We start from the raw sequence: 25,804 nt of genomic DNA, 5'->3' as shown, positions 1-25,804 counted from the left end.
GCCAGACAGGACCCTCATCCCTAAGGAAAACCTGCAGCAAACCATCTTGAGGTGGAGACGAAACCAGCTCAGTGTTAGCACCCAAGGGCAGCTTCAGGCACCCAACACAAGCTGGGGAGGTCTTGTGCCCCCCAGCACACCCAGGACAGGGTGAAGGGCTGAATTTTGGCAAGCACAGAGCAGCTCTGCCTGGCTCAAGGGACACAACCAAGAGCCACTGGGCTTTGGTGGGACTTCATCCTTGGGTAAGCAAGCTCCCAAGGGCATGCTGGAGCCCTCTGATCACCCTGCCACCTCCACCACTCCCAAAAGCCACAAACAGCCAACAGCTCCAGGTGTTTCACTTCTTACTCTATTTTGCCAACAAAGCTACTTGCAAGAACAACAGAAAATTAACTGTTGAAGGCCTCACAAGTCTTTAAATAATCCATTATTTTGCAGCTATTTCAGGGGGTTATTGGGGGTTTTTTTGTCCATAGAGCATCCAGACTTCTTTCACCCACCCTATCCCATCTGCTCTGCTGAGCAGCAGCTGCAGCACCTGTAATTCCCTCAGCCCTGAGGGGCTTCTGTCCCCCAAAGCTGCAGGACATAAGTGAGAGGAAGAAAGGGGGAGGAGGGGGGGCAGCACCCCAAGGTCCTCCTGAGTCTCTGCTCCATCCTCTGCCACCCAGACAGGCACCAGCTCCTTGCAAAAGATGCAGGAATCAGTTCAGGTGTCAGGGAGAAAGTGATTCCATGACAGTGTAAAGTGGCAGGTTTTGAATACCCCCCCCCCCAACTCCAACTGGGACCATCAAGGAGAAAATGCAAGGAAACCACCCCCATTTCCAGCAGGGAGGTCGCAGGGCTAAGCCAGCCCTGCTTGGAGCTGCAGAGGCAGATGCTCTGCTTGGCCTCTGAGTTAAAAATAGCAGGACATGATGAGCCCTTCCTTAATTGAGTTCCTTCCAGTTGGAAAGGAATAAACAGTTTCTCTGCAGCCTCAGCCTGGGGGAAGCCAGGGCTCTCCTGCTGCAGGACAAAGGTTTTTAGGGTCCACAAGCCAGGAGGAACCTGCCCAGCTTCAGGGAAGGGTCTGCAGGCCCTGGCTTCATTCATAGCTCCACTGACCTTGTTTGGACCCACTGGAACACCACCTCCTGCCCACAGGGCAGGGATAATCCCATCTGCTCCTGATTTTGCTCTCCAAGCAAGGTTGGACTTGGGGTGGCAGCAGTGTGGGAGATCACAGCTTTGCCACAGCTCCCTTAGCCAGTGGGCAAGCCCTGGCCCAGCCACCACCCTGTCCTCATCCCAGGACCACTACATCCCTCTGATCCAAGCATCCTTCCCACTCCCAGTGGTGCCCAGAGCATAGAATCATAGAGCCCAGACTGGTTTGGGTTGGAAGGGACCTTAAAGCTCACCCAGTCCCAACCCCCTGCATGGGCAGGGACACCTCCCACCAGCCCAGGTTGCTCCAAGCCCCATCCAACCTGGACTTGGACACTGCCAGGGATGGGGCAGCTAAAACCTTCCTGGACAAAATGGGCCAGGGGCTCAGCACCCTCACAGGAAAGGATTTTTTCCTAATCTCTAACCTAAATCTCCCCTCTTCCATCTTAAAATCTTTCCTCTTTGTCCCACCTCTCCAGGCCCTTGTCCAAAGTCCCTCTCAGCTTTCCTGGAGCACCCTCCAGGTCCTGAAGCACCTTCCAATACATACAGCACCTCCTTGCCTGTCTTTATCCCCTACATTTATCTTCATCACTTCAGAAAGGTTTTCCTGCTGCCCAATGCAATTTATTTCCCTGGCCAAGGCAGTTCTGGGCTGGGTGCCAAGCTAAACACATGATACAGAGGTTGTTCAGCTGGTGGCATCAGGTTCCCCAGCTGCAGCCCCCTACACACACACTTTGCAGAAGCAAATCCCAAAAGCTGGAGAGCAAAAAGATCAAAATCAGCTGGATCCCACCCCCAACATCATTTTCCTCCTCAACCCAACGCAGAAGTCCAGTGGGAGAAGGAGATGCTCTTCCAAGACTCAGTTCAACTAAGGGTTTCTTTCAGCCTCCTCTTGTGCTTGGAACCCAAGCAGGAATATTTCCAGCTGGGCTAAAATTAGCTTATCATTCAGCATCAAATCTGCTTGGTTGTGGACTTGATCAGCACAGTTTTACAGCTTACAACAGAGTCAAGGGCTACTTCACTACTGAGCTCTCCAAAGTTGGCTTCCCAGCTGCACCACGAGGTCATTTATTTATCAGCTGAATAAATCCACAGCACTTTTGCAGAAAAAAAAATATATATAAAAGAACCCCCCCCAACAAACAGGAAACAATTTGCTGGTAATGAGCAGAGTGCTCTGGCAATGCCAGCTGCCAGATGCTCAGAAATTCAGCCTCCACCTTGGCCCTCAGCACATCTCCATGGCACCTCTGCTTCTCCAGACAACACCCACATCCCAGCACTCCTGGAAACCTTGCATTTGCCACCAGTGGGCTTCTCAAGGGGCAGCTAAAAGTGTGGTCACAGGATTGTTTTGTTTCCTCCCAAAGAGGAGGACTGTAACTGCTTTAAATAACACAGAAAAACAACATTCTTCAGCTTCATCTCAAGGTCATCACTGGACATCATATTTCTGTCCCACTTACTGCTCATTTTAGCTTGCCTGTTTTTTTAAAGCCAGAGGGAAGCCACTTCTCAAGATGTAACACTCAAGGAAGAAGAGCACATTGAAAACATTGAAGTGGCATCACCTGAACTTTTTTTTTCCTCTTGCTTCTGGGCAGCCAAAGTCACCATGCCAAGCTGCTGGCTGTCACTATGGGGCTGTTTGGGCAGCAGTAACCAGTGAGCAAGGCCCAGTGCAGCAGCAGTGGTGGTGAGGGTGGGACGAGCTCTTTTGGCACCCACCACCCAAAGTCCTCTGCACTCCTAGAGCTGCTGCTCCCTCCCAGTTAAAAAATACCCCACACGGACCCATTGCCTCTGCTGGACATCTCCCTGCAAGACCAGGAAGATGACAATTCCTCCATGATGAGACCCACTGGCCCTCAGGGCTTACCTGAGAGCAGGTTTCCATCCAGGAAGGGCAATGAAGCCTCACATTTGGAGGGTGCTCCAGAGCAGCAGGAGTCTTGCTGGCAGCTTCAGTGGAGAAATCAAAACCATCATCCATGAGCAAGAGAAGAGTCCTTCAAACCAGCTACAGGAACCTAAAGTCAAGCAGAGACATCAAGTTAGAGGGGCTGGAGCCAGGCTGAGAGAGTTGGGGGTGTTCAGCCTGGAGAGGAAGAGGCTCTGGGGAGACCTTAGAGCACTTTCCAGTGCCTGAAGGGGCTACAAGAAAGCTGGGGACAAAGGCCTAGAGGGATGGGATGAGGGGGAAGGGTTTTAAGCTGGAAGAGGGGAGATTTAAGTTGGACATTAGGAAGAAATTCTGTAGTACTAGGGTGCTGAGCCCCTGTCCCAGGTTGCCCAAGGAAGCTGTGGCTGCCCCATCCCTGGCAGTATCCAAGTCCAGGTTGTATGGGGCTTGGAACAACCTGGGCTGGTGGGAGGTGTCCCTGTCCATGCAGGGGGTTGGGACTGGATGAGCTTTAAGGTCTCTTCACACCATGGAATCTGGGATTCTATGTCAGCATCCTGAGGACACCTCAACTCAGGGTGCCCCATAGCCAAACCAGCCCCTTCCCTGGGCCATATCCTCTCGACATCCCCAGGATGCCCAACCCCAAACCCCACTCATGTAAATATGGAGAAGACAGCAAGGAGTCAAAACATGCTCCTTCTGCACTTCCTGTTCCCTCAACTTCCCTCATTTTACCAGCAGCCCCCAGGAGGAAATCACCCCTTGGTGCCCATCACACCCTAAACACCCCCATAAAGCACCTTTTTTCTTTGTTTCTCCCTCACCACAAGTCCTCCTCCTCCCCAGGTTATTGACTGACTCTGGAAGAGCTAATGCAGTCCACCTGGTCCCACACATGGTTCCCCCACCACAGAACTCATCCAGATTGTCACCAAGGGTGCAAAAAACCATCCTCAAGGCCCAGCACCTCCTCTGCTCTGCACACAGCTGCAGCTGACCACGTCCCCTGTACCATGACTGGGCAAGGGGAGGATGGTGAGGGCAGGTTTGGGGGCTGTTTTCATAGCAGAGACCCAGGGGTCACACATCCAGACACCAAACCCTCGTTTTCCAGGGCTGAATCATCATTTAAACTCAGCCAGGAATTTCCAGAGGGTACGTGTGTGAGTGTGGAAGGAGAGGACATTGCAGAGAGCAGAGTTTGGTCTAAGAGATGTTGTTTTGTTTTACATTTATTTATAGCAGCAGCTAAAGTGTTGCAGAAAGACACTCCAGTAAAGGCAAGCTCCAGGAACAATCTCATCCCCATCCCCTTGTAAAGGGACACTATCAGATTAAGGAGAAAAGCTGCTGTTTTACAACAGAACAAGTGAAAAACAAGTAGTCAAGACAGTGAAGAAGAACTGGGCTTTTCAAATAGATTTTATTATTGAACACCATTTCCATCCTCTGAAATTCCCAGAAACCAAGAACCTTCTGTAGTATTTAAACTGCAAAACTCCTTGGGTAGGATATTACACAATGAAACGTGTGAAGGTTTCTCAGGTTGTGGGTTTGTTGTTTTTTTTTTTTAAAAAAACTTTTCCATCCTCCATTCTCTTTTCCTAAAGAAACCATAAACCATTAAAAAAACCAACCCAAAACTGCAGAAAATTGGTCCCTGCACCGTGGTTGCTTTAGCAAAATGTCTCAGGCTCAGCCTGATGAGTTGGCTCCATGTCAAACCTGACAAGACAATGGTCTGTGCCTCACTCAGTGCACTTAACCATCAAAACAGGGAGCTACAGATGAGTCCTAAAACCCTCAGACACCTCGGCCTCTGTCAGTGAATAGTGAGGAAGAAATAGAAGTAAACGTGACCACAGCTGGCAAAGGAGCCTAAGCCAGGAGACAGAGGGTCAGATGGGTGTGTGGGGAGAAGGGTGGCCCTGCAGCTTGTTTTTAAGGCTGGAAAAACCCAATGTAAAAACATAAGCAGGCAGGGCAGCCTGGTTTCCAAAGGAATTCTGTATGCATGCACGTGTCAACAAATCAAGCCAAAAGGACACAATTTCTGCAAGCTCACCCTTTCAGCCACTCGCCTCTGAGGCCCTAGAACAAACACGTTGTTGAAAAGGAACAAAACGTTCCTCGTGTCCCACTCTGCAGATGTCAGCTCTCTCTAAAAAGGCCACTCTCAAAACTCCCCGTTTTCCACAACAGCTGCAACCAGAATAAGCTGTACCTCCACCTCCTGTCCTGCTCCCACAACCTTCAGCTGCCCCAAAACCATCTTCTGCTGTGTCAGCTGCACGGCATTTCTCATTTTGCACCTCACTAGTTATTTCTCTGGGCTGTCTCTCTCTCTCTCTGACACAGTAAGTGGCTCTCAAGGGTCTCTCTCCAGACACTAACCTGGCACAGGGCATCACGCTGCTCGACTGGGAATTTCCTGAGGGGCCTGGCTGCACGGCCCCCTAGGGAGGGGGGGGCATAATTAGCACCAGCATTAATTAAATCTTGTCATCGTTTCACTGGTGTGAACTTTGAGTAAAGTTTTTTTTCCTGACAAGCAAGGTTTTTTTTGAAATAGGCAACTCTCTTTCCCAAGGCAGAGTCCTCCTGGTCCAGCGGAACGCAGCGTGCAGCTCGGTCACTGCTCCTCCAAAGTGTCATTTTCCATCTTGGGCAGTGTTGTAGGAGTCACAGTTTTGGCACTTCATGCCCAGGAAATGGAACTGTACTGTGGAGCGGGCACTGCAGTCATTGCAAAGGATCTACATGCACAGAAAAGAGAGGGGAAAAGCTTTAGCACCAGCAGGACACTCAGGGGTACACTGCAACCACGCTGCTAGCAGTCACAAGAGTGGTTTGCCAGAAAAGGAAAAGGGAGATTCTTCTTTTTTACAGAAAGTAGGGTTGACTTAACCTGTCTGTAACTACCCCGCTCACATTATGTAATCAGGAAGAACTTATTTTAGTATGGCAAGGTGACTCCTTGAGTAAGGGATTGTTTTGGTTGCTTAACATGGGACACCAATAAAGAAACCCTCAAGTGAAAACGAAAGCAGATTAATAGTAGCTAGAAACATAAGCCAGTCTGCTGTGCATGGCAGGCAAGTGAGTGTTCTTCTCAAAACAGGCAGTAAAGAGGCTTTTTTCTAAATATCCTGACTCCAAGAGATGGTTGGATTGGTTGTTTAAACCCTAACAGATGCAACTAAAACATTAATGACCAGTGCTGTTTAACTCAGTGTTTACCTGCAAACAGTTTCCCCGTTCCGAGTTAACACAAAGAAAGCAAGAAACAAAAAAGCCCCCACCAGAAGTAGTCTCTACATGCTAGCCTTGCACCAACCAATAAATATTTCTGCAGAAAACCCAGCATGGGTAACTGGAAGCTCTATGAAAACAAATATTCTTGCTTTTTGCTGTGACAGTACCCCACACCACTGGAAAGAGCAGGATACTTCCAAAGCCCACGTGTGTGATACTCAACACTCAACATTTGTGGGGTTGCTTTCTTTTTGAGTGCCTGTTTTGTTTTTTTTTTAATGCATGTTTATAAACCCAGCAGACAGCTACTGTAAACCTACAAGCTTCACTATTCCTTAAAAATCATGTTGACTTCTGATCCAGGACAAGTTCCTAGTGCCCTCTGCTGCCAGTACTGCAAAGGCACAGATCTACCAAGATCTCACCTCCACCATCCTGTTCTGATACTCTGTGGGCATGGGAGTCTGTGCCACTTTGTCATCCAGCTGACGCCACTCCCTTGTCATATCTAACATCGAGCGCATGCACAAAGGGCACCTGTAATCTCTGCCAGAAAGGGAAAAAAAAAATAAATCTGAAGTCTAAATCAGCAGATGGAGCAGGGCCATGAAGTAAGTCCACTCAGAAGGACAAGTTTTACATCATACCAAAGAGAAACACCACTACTTAAGAAGTTCTTGCAAAGAGAAGTGGTAACCAAACAACCCTTTTTTCAGTTGCCTGGTACAAGATTGGGCAATATGATCTTGACCTCTTTAAATAATATTAAGAGAAGTGGTGTTTACAAAATACTTACCCCTTGAGCATGTCCTCGTAACAGGTTCTGAAAAGAAAACACAATGAGAATTTCAACAGAACTCTGTACCACATCACTTTAAAATCCTGCTACAGTTTTGTAATGCAACAGAGCACTCCATTGTCTCAGGAGCCCTGCCTAAGGAAGGTCACTGAAATTTAACTCATGAGCTGCCACCAGCCTCTAAAAACCACAGTGCAACTGCTTTCTGCACCAAGGAGGGCTTTCTCCATAGGATTCTTGACTTTTAAGTCGTAGCAGAAGGAAATTCAGCATAGGAAAATTTAGAATGAAGATTACACAGATGATTCTGCCACTGCCGAAATTTACTGTGGAAGAAATACCACCTTTCTAAAGAAAGTAGTCTCTCCTTCATAAGGAAATACTTCCTGACATGTGGGCCCCTCAGAAACCAGCTCTAGGCACCTAGTACAGACTAATCATGCCTGTAGGGCTGCTGAATAAACACCACCCACAAGGCAGCAGCTATTCCCCAAGTACTTGCAACACCTTACCTGTGAAGAAGGTGACCACATGGCAGAACATGAGCTCCAATACGAGAGGTGTGAATATCCTGTTCCCAAGCAAGAACCAGACAAAAGATGAGGAGATGAATTCCAACACAGTCAAAAATAACACCCAGATGCAAAGCCAAGAGATGAAAAGAAGATGCTCACCTCTAAACATATTGGGCAGTCCTGCCTGGAGACGTTTTCAATACACTTTGCAAAGAAAAACAAAAGAAATTATTCTACTGCAAGAATATCAGGATTATTCTAGAATCTTTTAGAACAGTAAGAAAAAAATTTATGAAACACTGCTGTCTGCATTTAGGTCTGAAGTTCTGAAAATTAACAGGTGGCTTAGCACATTAAAAACCAAACAGCTTGAAAGTCTGTGGAGGAAAAGGGCTCCCAGAACTCCTATACTGGCAAGCATCCTAGCTTTTCCTGTCCTGCAGCAAGAAGAGGAGCTCAAATTTACACAGTGCCAGATGTGCAATCAACAGCTCTTTTTAAAAGAAAAGAAGGAGACAGTGACGATTATTTGGCTCCCACTGTTACCCAAGCCAGCCCATAAATGCTCTGTGGTGCTGTTTGGTGTGCTTAAAGAACCTCCAGCTTCCCTGTGTGTGTCACAGAAATCATATTCTAGAATGGTTTGGGTTGGAAGGGACCTCAAAGCTCATCCAGTCCCAACCCCCTGCATGGGCAGGGACACCTCCCACCAGCCCAGGTTGCTCCAAGCCCCATCCAACCTGGACTTGGACACTGCCAGGGATGGAGCTTCCACAATTTCCCTGGACAACCTGTTCCAGGGTCTCACCACCCCCACAGGGAAAAACTTCTTCCTAACAGCCTGAGATACAGCCGAGGCGCTATCAGCTTTCATTGATACAGACTTAACCGGTGTGCTCTCACCTTGTGCTTTCCTCGAAGACCCAAGCGGAGGCACATATTACATTTTGAACAGTGGAAAAAATCCTCCTTGGGGCCGATCCTGAGGAGAAGAGCGTCAGGTCAGGCCGAGGCCGTTCCCTCATCCTCCCCCTCACCTCCCGCCCTCCCCTCACGCACCGGCAGATCCCGCACTCCTCGCAGTGGTACTGCTTCTTGTCGCGGTCGAAGAGGTGGCAAATATCGCAGTAGTACTCGCCGAAGAGGCTACCGCAACCCTCGCAGCTCTGCTGAGCCTGAGGGCGAACCGCCACGGAGAGAAGAACGGGGGGACGAGAGCCGTGAGGTGCCCTCCCCTCAACATGGCGCCCCTCGCAACATGGCGGCGGCGGCAGCGCCCCCTCCCTCCCCCCCAAACCCCCGAAATGGCGGCGCTCCCCATGTCCCCCCTCACCACCACCACACACACGCACCTTCTGCAGCAGGCGGCAGCGGGTACACTGCACCTCGGCGACGAGGAACCGGTCCAGTTGGTGGTTCTCGGTGCCGTCGTGGCACAGCCGGCAGGAGTACAGCTTCCCGCAGCACGGCGCCTGACAAACAAACGCACGGAAAAGCAAACCTCACCTCACCGATCGTTTCCCGCCCAAGCCCCACCGCCTCCTCCCTCTCCTCCTCACCCGCAGCAGACAGCCACGCCGGTAATGCTCACAGCCCTCCTCCCCGCCCGATGCCATGGCCGCCTTTCCCGTTACGGAAGATCCGCTGCTTCCCCTTCCTCTCTCCTTTCCGCTTCCTCCCGGCAGGCAGCGCCGCGGAACGGAACCGGGAGGCCGGTTCGAATGGCTTCACCTTAAACCTTTCTTCCTCCTCTAATCTTGACCCCTTCCCGCGAACTTCTACACCCCAAACCCTTCTGTCGCCTTATTCCCCTAAAACCTTTTTTTCCTCTCCATTCATCTCAAACTTTCCTTCTTTCCCCCATTACTCTAAAACCTTCTTTTTCAACCCAAAACCTTCCCGTTTCCCTAAACCGCTTCTTTCCCCCTCATTCCTTTAAAGCTTTCTTTCCCCCTCAACCTTCCTATGGTGCTCATTCCCCTAAACCTTCAATTCTTTCCCTCCTATTCCTTTAAAACCTTCTTTTTTCCCCCGATTCCCCTAAAAGCTTCATTTTCTACCCAATACCTTCCTTTGGTGCTCATTTCCCTAAAACCTTCAATTCTTTCCCTCCTATTCCTCTAAAACCTTTCTTCTCCCCCTCCCCCCCCATTTCTTTAAAACCTTCTTTCTTTTTTCCCATTCCCCTAAAACATTTCCTTTTCCATCCAAAACCTTCCTTTGGTGCCCATTTCCCTAAACCTTCCATTCTTTCACTCCTCTTCCTCTAAAACCTTCTTTTTCCTCTCCCATTCCCCTAAAACCTTCATTTTCTACCCAATACCTTCCTTTGGTGCCCATTCCCATAAACCTTCAATTTTTTCTCTCCTACTCCTCTAAAACCTTCTTTCTTCCCCCCCCCCCCCAGTTTCTTTAAAACCTTTTTCCCCATTTCCCTAAAACCTTAAAACCTTTCTTCTTTTTTCCCCTCATTCCCCTAAAACCTTCCTTTTCCACCCAAAACCTTCCTTTGGTGCCCATTCCTGTCTTTCCCTCCTATTTCTCTAAAATTTTCCTTCTTTTTCCCCATTCCCCTAAAACCTTCCTTTCATTTCCTTCTCCTAAAACCTTGTTTCCCCCCCTCACCTCAAACATTTTCTTTCCCCTCCATTTCCCTAAACCCTTCCTTCTTTCTCCCTACCCCCCTTCCCATCCCCAAATTAAAACCAAGCCCCTTGGCTGTCTGATGCAGCACAGGGGACAGCAGACAGACAGTGGGGAAGGTTTCTCCTCAGTGTTTTCCAGGAGGAAGTGTTTTTTTTTGCTGTTTCCCAGACAAGGAATCTGGATATCCCTTTATTTACCAGTTTTAACGTACACATCCAAACACAGCATAGCCACAAAGCCCTAAATATTATTCTTATTTGTACTGTATTCTGCCATGATGCAACAATGGGAAAGGCCACGGATTTTGTGGAAAGACAAGTTCCAAAGTCAACGACACCGTACAGGGGGGGACATGAGCTGTGACAGCACCCTCAAAGCTGCCAAAAAAGAAAGTTGTGACCAACGTAGGGACACCACAGAACTGACAACAACCAGCTTGAGGGCAGTTTAGTAAAAATGGTCTTGTAACAGTCCCAAGATGAAAGCGATGCCATTTTTTCTCTCTCCACAAGCCACTGTCACGTTTGAGATGTCCCATTCCCCCCAGGGACCTAAAGGAGTGGTGACAGAAGCCATTTCACACACTGCCTGCATCACAGCTTCGTGGTTGACACTGATGCTCTTCCTCCACCATTAACAGCAGCCAAAATACAACCACCCAAGGATGGGAAGGAAAGCACGGAGGGAAAAGGAAGCTGACAGCAGGTGACACACGCTGCTGAGCGTTAGCAAGGGTTTCAGCAGAACAGCTGGGGACATTTACACATTTAAAGGTTTCATTTCTTGCACAGACATTTTCTTCACTGGCGTTTTTGTCAAGGCAAAGGTGCTTTTTCAATATGTATCAGGTAGCCTGCTGACAACTCAGCAGATTATCTACTCTCTCTCATTATTCATTTAAAAATAAAACCCTGAAGAAGACAGCAGTTGGAGAGAAGAAAGCCCAGCTTCCTTCCAAATCCTCCAAACCAGCTTCTTGCCCTTGTCACACACCAATAACCACTAATTTTTCCCTAAGTGGCCTCAGACAAGACCTTGCCCCTGGGCCACAAAGTCAAACATTTCAGGAGCAGTTTTGCAAGCAAGAAATCCAGCAGCAATGGCAGCATGAACTCTGTCCTCAGCCCGGACCCAAGCATCCCATGGCAGTCTGCTGCACTAACAGGAGAGTAAGGGATCCTCCTCTCTCCTGCACAGACCTTGCAGCTTTAGCACCTGGAAACTCAGGTGGACTGTTCCCACTGTGTCAGCCACCTGCACTGAGAAGAGGAAAGCAGAATGATGTTATGGACAAGCTAAGAAAACCAGAGAGGTTGTCCCCAGTGACGTGCTTCCTTTATTTGGATTTATTACACATCCTCACCTTGATAAAACTGTGTGCTTATACCTCTGTACTTCACAGATGACAAAGCTTTAGAAAGATTTATTTTCCCTACACTTCTATTATCAGGATTGCTTCCCATCCTGATGTTTTTATTTTTTCCTAGTGGCATTAAGCCATCACATCACATGAGCACAAGTGGCAAATAGACTCGTGCAGAGTAAAGAGCACACACAGCACCAGCACAGAGATTTCAGTCAGCAGCTGCTCCCTCTCCTCAAAAAGGAAAGACCAGAGCCCAAAAGAAATTAAGCCACACAGTTTGCATCTGTATGGTGACAGTACTGCTGTGACACACTCATGGCTACCTGTGATCAACACCAAGTGGAAGAAGGCTACAGTGGCTGGTGGTCCCTGTGGCCACCTTGAGAAGCTCCAGTATGTGATGTCACCCAGGCTGGCAGCAGTGTCCCCAGAGTGTTGGGTAAAGCCCTTCTGTACAGGACACAAAGTTCCAATAAAGCTGGCAAGGGTTTAGAGCAAAGTCTTGGAAGAAAGAGGGGTGATTGAGAGAGTAAAACCCCTCACCTAAGCACTGCAGTTCTCACTTCCAAGAAGATGAGACAGACTCCAACACATGCAGCAGGATCCCTGAACTAGATACGTGTTCATGAAACTATCCATTTGAAAGAAATTAAAGAAATCACAGCCTACTTTTTACAGGAATTAAAAGCTTACCTTTTATTTGTGATCCTCTCCATAAGGTTAGTGCTCTACTCTGGGGAAGCTGGATTCTGATGCATTGGGCATCAACGTTCCTGACAGCTGAAAAATGAAAAAGAAAAAACCAAAAAGAGGGTCAGTTTCCAAGCACCAATTAAACTAAATCAAACCAGATTCCAGAAATGCTTCCTAAATACAGAGCAGTACCAACTCCTGTGCTGCTTTGTTACCTGCTGTGAGGCCAGACTTAGGTTATGGAGGTCAATAGCAGCAAGGGAGGGGACACGGGATGCTGAAACTGTTTTATTTTCCTTTTTCAGAAATCTGGGATGCCACGCTGCAAAACACAACCCAGGAACATGATGTTAAGGAAGCAAGAGCTGACTGTTGTAAGGCACACTGCTTCCTGCCACTCCTTTAGTATCCAGCTTTGATTTAGAGGACATCAAAGCTCTTACCTTCCACCCCTCTCAGTTCAGGGAGATGATTTAGTTCTGGCAAACGCACATCTTTCTTGGAGAATTCCCATTTTTTCCTGTTTGCCTGAAGGATGTTTTTTTCATTTGTAACCTGTAATCAAGGACATAAGTAGAAGCTCAAGAAAATACAGATAAAACAAAGCTGTTTTCAAGCTTAAAAATGCATCAACATAGCTGTAGTTTGAATTTTTGCAAGAGTAAAATACTCTAATGCATGTGAAAGAACCCATTTTGCTTGAGTGTCATTTACACCTTAAAACCAACAAATTAGTCATGGTAAAAAACCCAATCATCTAAGTGAGACTGCTTTCAGAGGGACAAACTGAAGTTACATATTAAAAAGCAAATGTTCCTGCTGGCAGGGAAGGCATATTGCCTGGGTAGTGCATGCAGTGCAAAGCTTTCCATTTCCTTGTTTTTATTATGAACTTTTAATCTGTTTATGACATGACCAAATAAGGCCCTGACCATTTTCAGTCCAGATCCTTGATTCTGCTTCAGTAGCACAGCACACAGGGTCTGCTTTTCATGCCCAGGCAGGAGGCCCTACATACATTTCATGTCTTACAGACAGCCTGAGTTGGACTGCTCCCCTCTTTTAAAATTGTTCTCTGACACAAAATATGTTTCACCCAAGATAACAATTAGCAAAGGATAACAGATAACACACCAGTGAGAAAAAGAGGGCAAAGAAAAAAGTGTTTCTAGGTGGGAGTTATGGTGAAGGCTGTAACAGATGAGATTCTTGACACTAAAACATGTGCTTATGTTCAGAATTTATTTTTGCTTTGCCAAGGGGGCAGGACAGGTGACTTACTGGTGTCAGGCTCACACTGTAGGGGCCTGCTGGAGAATGCTTCCCTTGCTTTAGGAATGGGTTCAAGTATTTTTTGCTCTTCTCATCAACTCTGTAATGAAAAACGCCCCAAGTTTTGTATTAACTAGAGTCATGCAGTGAATATAAAAACAACAAAGATGAGACATCCAGAAACACTGTCATTAAATGCTTAAAAAGGTTCATGGGGACAATATCCTTCGTGAGCTCAGCTAAGAAAAGTGGGAGTCATATGTGGTCCAAATTGTCCTGACTCACACAAAGGCCATTGTCACAACTTCTGGCAAACCCTTGCTGTCCAAACCCACACCTCGTGTTCCCACATTGTCACCCTGCAGCTCTCTCAGGACATAACAATCCCTCAGCCACAGAAATGAGGAAGCTCTTTGAGCTCTGCTCCCATACCTGTAACTGAGGTTCCCAGGCACAGGCCCCATCCCAGCCATGGTGGGAGAAAAGCTCTGGTTGATGGGAGGGATAACAATGCCTGCATTCTTGGAGTAGTCTAAGCTGCTGCTGGAATCTTTCAGGCTGGTCTGAGGGCTCATTTTAAAGGGGTTGATGGCAGTGTCATAGAGGGAGCTGAGGTTGGAGGATCTGTCTGCTTTCTCTCCATCAGCTTTAGAGCATTTTGCCTTCAGTAACTTTGTGTCTCTGCTCTTGGGGTCAATGCTGAAGTCCTGTTTCAAAGATAAACATCAGGTTTCTCTTATCATCATGGTTATGATCATACTTGGTTTAATTTCAAACTGCTGCATGTAATCATATAGTGATTTTAAAACATGGAAAAAAAAAGGCAGTAATAATAATGAAGGTTTGGAAACCAGAGATATACCAACCTGGACACCAAGTATTTTTCTTTCTTCTAAAATGTCATCTTTGTCTCTTTTGCTGATTTTTGGTCTTTTTTGTAATTGATGATCTCTGGCATCTTTCTGAATCTTTAATTTAAGCTCCTGAGTAAATCTACATTCCACAGAATAAAAAAAAAAAAAAGGGGTTCTGTTAATATCATCATCAGTTGGTGTTCAGCCCAGGTTTTTATAGCATTTTAAATAATAAAAAGACCTCATGTCTTTTAAAGAAGCCACCCAAATATGATGTATGCTAAAATAAATAAAACCTTACAAGCACACAACTTCCACATGGCAGCAATAAAGGTATTTGCATCCCAGCCTGATGCAGTGACTGCTGTACAACCCCATCTGGTGTGACACTGGGTGATGAATTAATGTCATGACAAGGTAAGGAGGCACACATGCCACTGCAATGTGTTCCCTCTCAACTCTCCTGTTTCCAGGAAGGCTGAAACCAAACCAAGCATTCAGCAGCTGTCAGCTCTGCAAACCCAGCCTGCAATCCCCCAAGCACAACTGCTCCACCTCCTACCATCAGTCTGCTTTGAGCAAGAAACAGACCACTCACCTTTCTGCAAATCCATCCTTGTTAAAGAAATCACACTGCAGGAGCTCAGCACAGGAGGGCCTTTTGTCTGGGTCAATCTGCAAACATTTCTGGCAAACAAATGTAAAGATGGAAGGGAAATATATTAGACCTGAAGTAAAGGCTTTAGCAGCTCAGAGAATCCCAGAGTGGTTTGGGTTGGAAGGAACCTTAAAGCTCATCCAGTCCCAACCCCCTGCATGGGCAGGGACACCTCCCACCAGCCCAGGTTGCTCCAAGCCCCATCCAACCTGGACTTGGACACTGCCAGGGATGGGGCAGCCACAGCTTCCTTGGGCAACCTGGGCCAGGGGCTCAGCACCCTCAAACAAAGAATTTCCTCCTAATCTCTAACCCAAATCTTCCCTCTGCTGGTTTAAAGCCATAACCTCTTGTCCTCTCACTACAAGCCCTTGTTAAAAGTCCCTCTCCAGCCTTCCGCCAGGCCCCCTTTTGGTATTGGAGAGCTGATACTATGTCACCCCAGAGCTTTCTCTTCTTCAGGATGAACAACCCCAGCTCCCTCACACTGTCTCCAGCCCTCTGAGCATTTTTTGTGTCCCTCCTCTGGACACTCTCCAACAGGTCCCCATCCTCCTTTGGTCAGGAGCTCCAGAGCTGGGCACAGCATTCCAGCTGAGGTCTCACCAGGGCAGAGTAAAGGGGCACAATCACCTCTCATTTACAAGTCAAGTCAAGAAAAAAAGCTGCAAAACTCCCCCTCCAAGGGCTTGTGATAGAGACAAGCCAGAGAGGCATCAGTACCAACAACCAAGTTCCATGTTTGCTGGCTGCTTCCATTCCAGTCAGCAGTGCTGACCCTGAGCCCTTGCACAGGGAATTCCTGTCACACAGACACAGACCACTCAGCTCTCAGGAACCCTCCCCTCTTCTCACTGACATTTGTGTGGCTTCAAAAATCTGCTCTGATCATCAGGAATTTCAAAGCCAACCACGTGGGGTTTAGGTTGTTTTAGTCAGCCAATGTGTCAGTGCTCCAGATTACTGGGTGGAAGCAAAAAAACCACACCCTGGAAGGATTCTTGGGAATCTGTTACCAAGTTGTAGGTTTCCCAACTCCTACACAGCAGACACACAGCTCCATCCACACATTTGGATGCCAGCCCATCCAAGCCTACTTGCTTGCAGTGCCTCCACCATCAGGCAGAGAACACTGTACCAGCACAGCTCTGCCATCAAGTTGTGAGTAAGGGGCTGTGTGTTATCTACAAAGACCCCACTTAGGTAGCAGACTAAGGGCAAAGATTGCTGGGACCTTCCTGAGGATCCACTGATGCACTGAGGTGTATGAGGGATGTCTTCAGTACACAAGCCCTTTCTCACCTGTCAAATCTCCTTAGAAAACATAATCAGTGGGGCATTATGTGCTACAAATCCTGCCTGGAGGATGTGCAGTGACCATTTTGTCTCTGGTGGTGACTGGTGTAGCCCCCCTGTCACCCAGGAGAGTAGCTGTCATATCCTTGCAGTCACCATTCAACCACCAACCCAAGCAGGTGCTTGTTGCATGAGAAGCTGAGGAAAAGCCAGTTTAACAGCCTTTTCTGTAGGCTGTGCTCAGCTCCCTGAGGCAAAGAACAAATAAACAGAGAAATGTTCCTAGAAAACAATCAGTTAATTACCTTGGCTAAATCTAGAACTGCAGCAGAGAGCTTGGGATATCGTTTGTCCAGAGACTCAGGCTCCTTCACTTCAGGCAACCTCATGCCAGCAAAGAGGGGATTTTTATAGAATAACTCTTGGTGTCTTGGAATTAAATTACCTGGAATCACACAAACAAAGCAGCCACATGGAAGAAATGCAGAACAGTTCTGTGAAAACAGCTGAGAATAATGAAACACTGGAATATTGAAATACTGGGTCAGCACTACTTCAAGGGCTACAGCCTGGGTCATTCTTTTTCCACCTGTGTGCCATGGGTTGCTGCTGTATTCCCAAGCCCCTAGCTCCTCCTTTGTAAAAGGTGCCAAGAGCTCACTAAGAGCTACACAGTCTCAGAAATAGTTCAGCACACACCACAGCCTCTCTCCCCACACCCTTCTACTCCTGCAAAAACATATTTGACCCCTAAGCAGGCACTAGGAACCCACTAGGCTGCTCTTACCCAGGCACTTGGTGATATGGTAGAGCTGGTCAATGTCTGAATCTCCAGGGAAGAGAGGTTCTCCTGTAAGCATTTCTGTTATCAGAGAGCCAATAGCCCACACGTCCACAGCCCTGGGGAAAAAGAAAACAAAACCCAAAACAACATCCCAGCTTAGCAGGGCTTCATTTGTCTCTTTGATCTAAAGGCTGAGCCAAGCCAAAGCACAGCATGTCTTCAGCAGGCTCCAAGCCCTGAGGGAACAGCAAGACGCTGTTTTCCAAGTTTACAAGTGCTCTGATGAGTGGCAAAAGATGCAGCTCTTGAAGCAGACAAATGCTAGCAGAAAACCTGACAGCTGTAAAATCAGGCTCCTACACCCAGTGTTTTAAAACTTTAATACAACATAAACATGTTACTGGAATCTTGCACTTCAGAGAACACACAGGCAAGCAGCTCCTCTTTCTGCAGGCACCCACTCTTTAGGGACATTTACTGAAAATTAATTCATACAGGAACATTTACAGCCCTGCATGATTGTAAAACAGACCTGTGAGTAACACAGTTTAAATTCTGACTTGTTTTTGGCACACTGAGGATCCCAGTAAGAACAATCCTACCTCCCCCTTCCTGAAATGTCTCCCTAGAATTTTTGGAGGGACTTTTCTGCCTTCTCCTCATGACTCCAACCACACAAGAGGGAAGTCTATCATAGCCTCCCCCAGGACTAGCATGGGCAACCGAATAACTCCAGCAGCCCAGGAACAGACCAGGAATGCTGAGGGCTCTCCTCCTGAGCCAGGAAAGCCTAGCACTGGCAGCAGTCAGTTATGGAGTGGGAGAGAGAAGAGGAAGAAAGAAGAAGTGTCCAGTTCTGGGTCCACTGTGTCCAGTTCTGGGCCCCTCAGTTCAGGAAGGAGATTGAAGTCCTAGAGCGGGTCCAAAGGAGGGCAACCAGGCTGGTGAAGGGACTCGAGCACAGATCCTGTGAGGAAGGGCTGAGGGAGCTGGGGGTGTTGAGGCTGGAGAAGAGGAGGCTCAGGGGAGACCTCATCACTCTCTCCAACTCCCTGAAAGGAGGTTGGAGCCAGGGGGGGGTTGGGCTCTTTTCCCTGGAAACTCTCAGCAAGACAAGAGGGCAGGGTCTTAAGTTGTGCCAGGGGAGGTTTAGGTTGGACATTAGAAAGAATTTCTTTCTGGAGAGGGTGATCAGGCATTGGAATGGGCTGCCCAGGGAAGTAGTGGATTCTCCGTGTCTGGAGATATTTCCAAAGAGCCTGGATGTGGCACTGAGTGCCATGGGCTGGGAACTGCAGCGGGAGTGGATCAAGGGTTGGACTTGATGATCTCTGAGGTCCCTTCCAATCCAGCCAATTCTAGGATTCTATGATTAAACCTTGATGAGTGGATAAGCAGGGAATGATGAACATCATCTGTTTAGCCTGTTTGCCAAGTAACAGTCCTCTCCCTCCCCAAAAAACCAGAGCACCCCTCTCCACAACCCTTCTGCAGCCTTACTTGCCATACTTGATGTCTCCCACCAGCAGCTCTGGAGCTCTGTACCATCGGGTTGCCACGTAGTCTGTGTAAGCTTCCCCAGAAGCTGCTAAGGTACGGGCAAAGCCAAAGTCACAGAGTTTGACAACTCCTGACTGAGAAACCAGGATGTTCTCTGGTTTGATGTCCCGATGGATTATCTGCACAAAGAAAAGCAAGTCCACACAAATAAATTCTCTGTTTCTATGTAGCAAACTGGCTGGCTTGCCAACATTGTTCCCATCCAGGTAGAAAACAGTTTTACAGGCAGAGGAAATGTGGAGCCTGTAAAAGGCAGCTATGTGCACACAGGCAGTGACCAACCCAAGGCTGACCCACATGCACAGGTAAACACAGAACCTGTAATTTTTAAACACAGAAGTGCTGATTTCATTAATCTCTCTGCTTATCTTATGCTGGTGCTTTCATAGAAGTTATTTTAACAGGCACAACTTATAAAGCTGGAAAATTTGGCCCTGGCCACAATTCATAAGCTGTAAGTATTGGAAGGGCCCTGGGCATGTCCTGCAGCTAAATGTGAAGAGTATTTTAGGAATTCATAAAAGTTTCCTAAAGTAAAAAAAGAAAAAAGGGAGTAAATGCACGTGTTTATCTATATAATTATACAACTATGGGTCAGTTGTCAAACCTGTTAGAAATCAGTTGAGAACATAAAAATACCAAAGAGAAAATGCAAGCCTACATATTACATAGACATCACCAGAATCAAAGTTTTGAAAGAGAGGCTGTGTCACTCTGCTAAATAAGCCAACCAACAACAGAGTGCCACCAAGTATGGGATCTCCGTCAGTCTTCTGGACACTTCCTTTGAAAAACCCTCACGAATCAGACAGATAACTGGTTAGCTGACATCAAGCTCTGACATTTTAGATGAAATTCAGCCCAGCCTCTTTCTTTTCAACTGAGGCTTTATTTCTCTGAGTTTTAGTATAGAGATTAAAATATGTGCTTCTGTATCTACCCATTCAGGGTTAATTGCAGAGCTGACTTCTTGCACATACTTACATTATGACTGTGACAAAATGCTGTTCCTCTGATAATCTGAAATAAGTATTTCCGAACCCTGCTGTAGTCAAGTCCGTTTGGAAATGCCTCAAGGTCATCAAGCACTGTGTGATCCACAAATTCAAAGACCAGGTACCAGCGTTTCTTCTTTTTATACACTTCCAGCAGGCTCACCAGATTCTCATGCCTGAGTTGCTGTCATAAAACAAGGAAATATTTTGTGAGAGCTTGACAGGATATAATGGGTGAACTGCCAGCTGTTACTTCAAATTGCAACCAGGCACTGCCCTGGAATGCTCTTCTTGTCATGGCACTATTCATTTATTCTAAATACTCTTGATATTTTATAATAAATTTTATTTTGCCAGTTTTGTTTTACTTGCTCAACATTACCTGGAGGTTTTCCACCACTTGTATATGCAAACATCTGGTTTTGCAGCCTAAAACCAAACAGAACACTGCCTAAGGACATCCCTTTATAATGGGGATGCTCAAAATACTGTTCTCTTCTTGAATAACCTCACGTGTTCTGCTTCTCACAACACTTCCCTCATATCAGAGGTGACACTAACTCACACCCTGATTTTGACAACCCTATGCTTTCCAAGTTTTAAGAAAACTTTTTGCCTTTCCCCAAGCTGACTCATCTCTTTCCTCCTATGTTTCCAGGAAGTTCTACTCTGTCATTCCTTTCCCTAGGTCCTCTTTTTAAAAATCTCTTATGTCTTCACCTAAAAGAAAAGCAAAAGCAGCTGCACTACCTCTCTGCTCTAACTAGCTGTTGGTTCATCACCAGCTACTCAGTATCTTTATCTTGATTTTTTTCTAGTAAATCTGATAGAAAACTTTTAAGCTTTTCCCATACCCAAAACACTTCTGTTGGCACTGCCAGCCAATACATATTTACAATAAGTAACAAGTGCCAGAACACAGCCACGCTGAATGGATAAAAGGAAAGCTCAGCATTCTTACCTATAATAGTGTTAACAATTAAACAGTTTCTATTAAACTGTGTCTAGTGGACTAAGAATGAAAACTGAGCAGCTAAGGATTTGAAGAGATATTTTCTTTCCCCCCAACATTACGCAGAGGGGAAAGATTAAGATAGTTTAGAGAAAAAACCCTGCAACTTCAATGAAAAGAAAAAAAAAACAGGCTGATGTATTTTTATGTGATTTTTTCAGCAGATTGTGGCCATCCAAGACTCCATCTCCCCTTCGTTACACATTTGTAAGACTGTTTTACCACACAGCACTTGAACAAACCAGCCCGTGCTACAGTGCAGTTGTTTATTAGCTTGGAGCCTAGCAGGGAAATCTCACTGGAGGCTGCACCACAGCCCAGGGATCACAAGGTGCAAAGGGTCTGCAGGGCACCAGGACTGGTAGGGGAAATGCTCTGACAGCCCAGAGGGAGTGACAGCCAACCTTAGAAGGTCTGAAAAGTGAAGATTTTAAAAGTGATGATCAATTAGAAGGAAAAAAAACCAAATAAAAACAACACTTTTCTCAAAAATATTTTTTTCCTGGAAAAGGAGACCTGAAAAAGTTTTGCTCTTTTCAGCCACAATTAGATTCCTGCCCAAACTCCAAAACAGAAGGGGAAAAGAAAAATAAATATTAAAAAGTAAGTTAACAAGGAGCATGTAAGTGCTAAATCCCTAGGTCTTCTTTCTCACTGTGAGAGGCTGCATTTATTAAGCAATAAATGGAAACCTTCCCCTTGTTTAATTCCCATTTACCCAGGAAAATTCCCAACACACCTGGGAGGTGGTACATGTTTTGACTGAGAAGCTAAGCAAGCCTGGCCAACAGGTCAGGTACAACCCAGACTCACAAGATCTGCTTTAAAAGAGTTGGAGGGGACAATGCTTGGAGCCTCAAGCTCCAGCAGGTGCAGATCTATTAGCTCTGCAGGTTTGTAGCTCTTGAGTGGTGGCAAGTGGTGACTTTCATTTTAACTTGATGGCACAGACACTATAGCCTTGAGGCAGCCAAGAGTAGAGGAGACAGGCTTGATCATATTCCCACCTCCTGAACACCTTACATCCTAGGAAAAGCCTAGATGCACCCCAAATGTAGCAAAGCTTGCCTTCATTTCCTTACCAGACAGATCACCCCTGTCTCCCAAGGCTTAAAACCTCAGCCCAGACACCTGCTCTTCCACGTGCACCACACGTGGGATGGGATGAGGGAAGAAGGAAAATGCAAGTGCTGCTAAAGGCTGTGGTGGAAAACACAAGGACTGAAGGGGGTCAAAAGGGCAAGCAGAACAAGGGCTGTACATCCTGACTTGGAATGCCACCCTGCCTCCTTCTCACCAACACAGCAGAAAAAATTGCCAGTGGAACAGCTCAGGAAAACTGCAAAAGCTTCTGTAGGAAGAACAAAGCCTGAAGGAAGCAGAAAGACCATATGACAAAACATAAAAAAAAAAAACCTCCAAACCCCCCCCCACAAAGCTCTGTTTATATAAAACTCCTTGGTATTTTTCCAGACAAAGCATCTACAACCCATGAAGAGAAGTACCTTTAAGAAACCAAGCCCCACAGTGAGCCTACATGACAGAAGACTGATGATAAGAAGCTAAGAGGCTGAAGTATGACTGGGTATTTAGGTGGCTATAAAGCACCCACAGCTGATGCCAGGCAAATCACACCCACAAACAGCAAAGGACATCATGCCAGCTGGCTTCACCCTAAGGGCTAGCCATTGACTGATAAGGTTCAGGGAACCTGATACCTGTCCCCTCCTCCAGCCTCTTGCCTGCAACACAAGTGCCATTAATAAAAGAAAACAGAGTAACGCTTTCCTAGAAGCAGGTACCCGTGTCAGGAAACACCAGTGCCCAGCCTGCTTAGGCACAGTGTCACACCTCCAGGTCACCACTCACACGCAGGTTTTAAAAGCTCAGCATTTCGCTTTCAGCACAATTCCCAGCAGCGATCTGGTACACGACACAGAGGGACTGTTACCACCAGGAGGCAACAGAGACCTTGTCACTACGCTTTCACGTACCTTTCCCCGCCGAACACGGAAAATAAGCAGCCTAGATTCTGATCGCCTCAAGTTTAGCCAAGCAGATCCAGCACAGCACCCTGCCATGGGGAAAAGCAGAGCTGCCAGGCTTCAACTCAAAAGGCTCATATGAATAGCGAGGCTGCTTTTGGAAATACACCCGGGACCCAATTAAGTATCTTTTGTTTTGGATTTAGTTACACTTCATAAATCCTGATCAGAAGCAACTGTGTTTCCCTTTCAAAAGCGACCCAATGGTTTAAAGTGACATCTGTCCTAGAACTTCACTGGATAAACACCACTCCTTAAAGGACTATTCAGGAGTCTCAAGAGGCAGCTTCCTCTCAGGGACCAAGGCAGATCTCATCCATCACTTTTAAAGAACTAGTGCAAGGAAAACTCAGACATGAAGGTTACTATTCTGCTTGAAGGAGGCATTTGCCTTCAGGAAAGGTATTTATAAATCAAAATAGAATTCAAAACACACCATGAGGAGGCACCTGGAGCATGGAGCCACACACCAGGTCTCTCCCTCTCCATGGAGCACATGTTGAGCTCCATTCTTCCCAGGTTGCAGACAGACAGGCTGCTCACTTCATCGCTGACTGGTTCAGGTTGGAAGGGACCTTAAAGCTCACCCAGTCCCAACCCCCTGCATGGGCAGGGACACCTCCCACCAGCCCAGGTTGCTCCAAGCCCCATCCAACCTGGACTTGGACTCTGCCAGGGATGGGGCAGCCACAGCTTCCTTGGCAACCTGGGCCAGGGGCTCAGCACCCACACACAAAAGAATTTCCTCCTAATCTCTAACCCAAATCTTACTTCTTCTGATTTAAAGCCATAACCTCTTGTCCTCTCACTACAAGCCCTTGTTAAAAGTCCTTCTCCAGCCTTCCTCCAGGACCCCTTTTGGTATTGGAAAGCTGATATTATGTCCCCTCAGAGCCTTCTCCAGGACGAACAACCCCAGCTCCCTCACACTGTCTGCAGCCCTCTGAGCATTTTTTGTGCCCCTCCTCTGGACACTCTCCAACAGGTCCCCATCCTCCTTTGGTCAGGAGCTCCAGAGCTGGACACAGCATTCCAGCTGAGGTCTCACCACGGCACAATCACCTCTCATTTACAAGTCAAGTCAAGAAAAAAAGCTGCAAAACTCCCCCTCCAAGGGCTTGTGATAGCGACAAGCCAGAGAGGCATCAGTACCAACAACCAAGTTCCACGTTTGCTGGCTGCTTCCATTCCAGTGAGCAGTGCTGACCCTGAGCCCTTGCACAGGGAATTCCTGTCACACAGACACAGACCACTCAGCTCTCAGGAACCCTCCCCTCTTCTCAGTGACATTTGTGTAATTGCCACAACCTACCTGGGCAACCTGGCCCAGGGTCTCACCACCCTCACAGTGAAGAATTTCCTCCTAATGTGGGACCCAAATGACACGATCTACACGTGAAAAGGTGACGCCCTGCACGAACCTCCTCGTACTGCGACATCAACCCCCCCCTTCCCAGCTGAAGAGGAATTTAAACACCTGTCCTGCTTTTTAACACCTGTTAAACCGTGACAACACCAAGCCACCAAAAAAACATCCTTTTGGTCCTTGGGGCCCCATTCCCCTCCGGCTTCCCTCACCGCCTCCTGCTCCCTCACCTTCAGCAGTTTGATTTCCCTCACCGCGATCTTCCTCACCACCGCGTCCTCATCGCTTTCCAGGAACTTCTTGACGGCGACGATTTTCCCGCTCTCCCTATTCCTGCATTTGGTCACCACTCCGTAGCTGCCTTCCCCGACGAGGCCCAGCACTTGGTACTTCTCCATGGCCGCTACCTTTCCCCCCTCCCTGAGCCCGCAGCCCTGAGGTGATGAAGGAACCGTGGCCGCCGGACGATGGCGGCGGCGGCCGCGGGCTGAACGCCCCGTCACCATGGCAACGGGCTGCCGTCAAGCGCGCCCGCCGCGCATGTCGCGAAAGGCCGGTGGTGGTACCGGGAACCGGGACCGGCGGTGGTTCTGGGCTGAGGTTCTGCCAAACGGAGCCGGAGAGGTTTAGTCGTTTGTTTTTGTGCTAATGAACCCGCTTCTGGTGTGTTTGTGCCAACTGGTGTCAAACCTGACCCGGTGGTACCGGTCCTGTTGCTGGAGAATGGAACCCCGGTTATTTTCTATTTTTCTGACAAAAAAAAAAAATTGTAAATTATGTGGAGAAGTTCGATGGGTCAAACAGCAAGGTATAGGGTGTCTGCTAGACAAGATTCCTCTGCTGTTAATAAATCATCAACGTGCAGTTTAAAAACATACATTTTCTAAAAAACCATGTTTTTTAGAAAGATGTTTAATTTTGTATTATTCATTATTAATTAAACCAACATGCTGCAAATCTTTTTATTAAAATTTTAGAAAATGAGCAGCAGAGCAGCAAAGCCCTGAGACAGCCTTGTCTCTGTTGTCTTTCCCCCAAAACACGAGAAAAAAAAACATGATTTAAAATAAAATAAGCTGCCCTTGCATATACATGTGTTATGTTCATGAATTACAAGGTTTAAGAGCAGGTTCTCATCAGAAGAATGGGGAAAAAAATTGTATTCAGTAGTGGCTGCAGAAAAGGGAAGGAAATGTGGTGTCTGAAAAGAGGGAAAGGGCCCTGTAAAGCTCGACTCTCCCTTGAGGTTCTCCTCTGAAAGCCATCAAAAGACATCAAGAACAAATGAGTAAGCAACCTTACCTCAGTATGAAAATGTGTGGTGGGCAGAGAGCCAGGATTTAAAAAAAAAAAAAAAAACACAAATAACAAACCAGCATAAATTAATTTATTGGATATTCCGTGCTTGTGCAGCTGTGTCCTGCTGCAAGGCAGCTTGTGTTGCTCAGAAAGTGGCAGTGAGTAACTGGATTTGGACTGGATGTCTGCATCAGTGCCTTTGCTGTGTGTTTTATTTTAAAATGTGGTTGTTTCTGTATATATTCCTGTACAACTTAACACCCAGCACAAAGGTAACCCATTTCCTTCCATTGGGGAGGCTTCTGTGTTATCA

General features: G+C 47.1%; 2 protein-coding genes across 3 annotated transcripts; both read right to left on the bottom strand.

Annotated features, from left to right (window-relative positions):
• Positions 1-4,481: 4,481 nt before the first annotated feature.
• On the bottom strand, positions 4,482-9,289 carry RCHY1 (ring finger and CHY zinc finger domain containing 1). Its single transcript, XM_030449575.1, has 9 exons — positions 9,205-9,289; positions 8,998-9,117; positions 8,705-8,820; positions 8,549-8,627; positions 7,805-7,849; positions 7,643-7,701; positions 7,128-7,154; positions 6,757-6,877; positions 4,482-5,832 (listed from the first exon to the last, which is right to left on the bottom strand). The coding sequence occupies exons 1-9, from the start codon at positions 9,259-9,261 to the stop codon at positions 5,728-5,730; spliced, it is 729 nt and encodes a 242-aa protein (XP_030305435.1). The 5' UTR covers positions 9,262-9,289; the 3' UTR covers positions 4,482-5,727.
• A 1,155-nt stretch (positions 9,290-10,444) lies between these two features.
• CDKL2 (cyclin dependent kinase like 2) lies at positions 10,445-24,692 on the bottom strand. 2 transcript variants are annotated; one of them, XM_030449572.1, is made up of 13 exons: positions 24,423-24,692; positions 19,759-19,953; positions 18,715-18,893; positions 17,218-17,330; positions 16,736-16,875; positions 15,075-15,163; positions 14,489-14,615; positions 14,055-14,329; positions 13,632-13,722; positions 12,794-12,905; positions 12,566-12,672; positions 12,351-12,437; positions 10,445-11,550 (listed from the first exon to the last, which is right to left on the bottom strand). In XM_030449572.1, exons 1-12 carry the CDS (start codon positions 24,588-24,590, stop codon positions 12,378-12,380), a joined length of 1,656 nt encoding a protein of 551 aa, XP_030305432.1. In that variant the 5' UTR covers positions 24,591-24,692; the 3' UTR covers positions 10,445-11,550; positions 12,351-12,377. The 2 variants fall into 2 exon arrangements, with proteins under 2 accessions (XP_030305432.1, XP_030305433.1); XM_030449573.1 differs by having other exon boundaries at positions 10,445-11,545; positions 24,423-24,689.
• Positions 24,693-25,804: the final 1,112 nt, after the last annotated feature.

The sequence above is a fragment of the Calypte anna genome, chromosome 4A (assembly GCF_003957555.1).
Source record: "Calypte anna isolate BGI_N300 chromosome 4A, bCalAnn1_v1.p, whole genome shotgun sequence".
NCBI classification, from domain to species: domain Eukaryota; kingdom Metazoa; phylum Chordata; class Aves; order Apodiformes; family Trochilidae; genus Calypte; species Calypte anna.
The sequence above is the reverse complement of the archived record's forward strand: the minus strand, read 5'-3'. Positions and strand labels throughout refer to the sequence as shown.